At 35.2% G+C, this 2,870-nt stretch overlaps 1 protein-coding gene across 3 annotated transcripts in view; it reads right to left on the reverse strand.

The window, feature by feature from the left end:
- Positions 1 to 271: 271 nt before the first annotated feature.
- The window catches only part of TTK (TTK protein kinase), a 42,016-nt gene continuing 39,417 nt past the window's right edge, over positions 272 to 2,870 (reverse strand). For all 3 annotated transcript variants that reach the window (XM_069066962.1, XM_069066964.1, XM_069066963.1), the window contains 2 exons: positions 2,699 to 2,796; positions 272 to 734 (listed from right to left, as the gene is read on the reverse strand). In XM_069066962.1, the coding sequence (XP_068923063.1) occupies positions 648 to 734; positions 2,699 to 2,796 (185 nt within the window). In that variant the 3' untranslated portion in view covers positions 272 to 647. The remainder of the gene's footprint in view (positions 735 to 2,698; positions 2,797 to 2,870) is intronic.

Raw genomic sequence — 2,870 nt, forward strand, 5'->3', positions numbered from 1 at the left:
TAAATCAAAACCTTTCCAGCTTGTTAGTAACAACTTTATCACTCAGCAAAGAACATTTTTGCTTTTCTTTTCTTTTTGCTTTTTGGAAGGAGGAATACAGGGCATTTGGGGTTAAGTGACTTGCCCAAGGTCACATGACTAGTAAGTGTTAAGTGTCTGAGGCTGTATTTGAACTCAGGTCCTCCTGACTCCAGGGTCAGTGCTCTATTCACTGCGACACCTACCCACCCCTAGCTTTTCTTTCAAAGAAAAAAAAAACATCACTTCACAATTTTGAAAACATTCTTTATACAGCAAAAACTTATTTACATAGTTCCTCAAAATTTTTTCAACATTCAGGTTCTGTGTTTCCATCCACTAACAACTCCAAGTGTGAAATGACAGCAGAAGACAACTTAGATTTACAAATAAAGACAAATAAATTCTACAACTTTATATACATATATACATACACACACATACACACATAAGTGGTTATTTTAACACGTTTCTGTTCAGGATCCTTCACAGAATATTTCTGCTGACAGTCACAATTCAATCTGTAGTATAAATCATTAGACTAAAAGAGATTTCAAAGGGAACCAAGAGCAGGGGATACACAATATATCTACAAAAAGTTGCAGGTTATATATATCAAAGGTTGTGTATCATTTCTTTTTCCATTTTTGGTCATATGGTTTGGCAAATGAAGATGAATCATGGCTTTCACCACTGCTGTACTGTTCATATAAAGTCTGGAATAAAAATACATATACAGAATGAAATAAAGTAGGCATCGATACTTGTCAAACACATAAAAGATTACTTTCATGGAACTTCACATTCAACTCCAAATATTTATTTAGTAAAGTACTATTCTGGTACTTTATTGCTAACTTTAAAAGTGCTGATAGAACCAAGTTTATATATGCGAGGAAGAACTTTTTAAAAAGATAAAGAAAATATGCTCCTTGGCCTCTTATAATAGTTATGTGAATTTCTGCATTATCTATATTATGTATCAATTATATTAACTAGTAAAAGTTATCCAAATTTCTATTATCTAAAGTAAAAATAGGCAAAGACATTTCCTACTTTTAGAATATACAATATCCTTCTAAGTTCCAAGTTTTAATTTCAAGTTATTAAAACTTAAATATGTACTAAAACTTTTAGAGCACTGTATATAAAAATGTAAACTAAACTAATTGCGGCTATGCCCCAAGGATCTTTACTGGGCTCTCTCTTCTCTGCACTTTTTCACCTGGTGATCTCACCAACGACCAAAAGCTTCTTCTGTGCTCTCGTCCTGGTCTATTGGACATATCAAATGTCATGACCTGTAGGCATCTCAAATTCAAAATGTTCAGAAAGAACTCATTATCCTTCCCCTCAAGCCCTCTCTTCTCCCAAACTTCCCAATTTCTATTGAGAGCACTATCACTCTTCCATTACTTAGGTTTACAATCTTGGCACTTTCCTTGATTCCTCACTTACCTTTATGGTTCATATTCAATCAGTTGTCAAATCTTGCCCTATCTCCATTTCTCATATCCATTCCTTCCACACTGGTCACAGAGCTACATTTCTTTGTATAGAAACCCACAGCTAGGACTCTGGGCACCAGTTGCAGCATTGCAATTTATTTAAACTATAAAAAGAGGCCTCTGTTTTTAAAGTCTTACTCCAAGTATCATCTGTAATTTCTTCAATGTGGGTATTCCTTGCATCAAAGAAAATCACAAACCCTCTTTAAACTTTAGTAAATAGTCATCGAGTTATTGCAGCTGCCTTTTCACCCTGAGGCCAACTTGGTGATTAGCTTCTATGAACTTAATTAGCTAGTCCTTGGACAGTATGTACACAACCCATCAAAGCCTCTTGACCTTGGTAAAGAATCTGTTGCAATTATACTGTTGGCACAGGCCTTGATAGCTCAGAATCACCTACCCATCAGGATGAAGCAGCAGAAAAAAAATCTTAGTAGAGGTTTTAATATTTAAAAACAATCAATGCTAAACAAATATTTTTGGAATCTACACCTAGAAGGTAGTCCAGTTTATGGATACTGCTCAGTACTTGGTACTTCATTAAACTCCAGAGAGACAACTGCAAAGTTCAGAAGTCATAGTTTGCCTAAAAATAGACCTCTGTATGCTTTAACAGCTGAGGCATTTGCTTTGAATAACATCCCATTTGACATATATATATGTATGTGTACATACATATAAGAATACAAAAGACATGGCATATTCCCAGCATGTATTCATCCCAACTTCCACCTAAACAAGTTGGTTCTAAACACAACTCACAGAATATTCATAGTACTTCAAGAAATATAAATTATGTCTTTAGCTAAAAAGGTATATGCTTCCTAAATAAGCAAATGGTAAATAGAACTTTCAAGTTGGAAAGGGATATCATCTTACAGATGAGGAAATGCAGGCCCAGAGAAGTTAGGTGCCTTGACCAAGGTCAGAGTACAAGCACAACTGGAATTCGAAGCTGGGAATCTCTCTCCCCCCCTCCCCAGTCCCTCTGTACTATGCTATTTCTCCATTTAAATGTAGAATATTAGATCATACAGAGAGCTGAAAGGGACTTCAGAGTCTGTCAGAAAAATTGCATGCAATGTTTTTGGACTATATTCTTTTCGGCTTGATTAGACAAGCTATACCAACAAACTATAATTTATGACATTGATATTAATTGTACTCACTCTGGCAGCCTTCAAAATGGAGTTAGGAGAATTCAGGCCAACAAGCTGGCCAAGAACATGTTTCATTTCCTCCGTGGTTCCCTTAACCACCTGATTACCTATATAAGTTATTACATCATTTAAAGTCAGTAACTATTAGCATAAATAAGAAAAAAACACAAGCACTGATAGG

This window comes from Petaurus breviceps, unplaced genomic scaffold, assembly GCF_028583685.1.
Source record: "Petaurus breviceps papuanus isolate PSGF00001 unplaced genomic scaffold, PetGlider_PUasm1.0 90734, whole genome shotgun sequence".
Classification (NCBI taxonomy): Eukaryota; Metazoa; Chordata; class Mammalia; order Diprotodontia; family Petauridae; genus Petaurus; species Petaurus breviceps.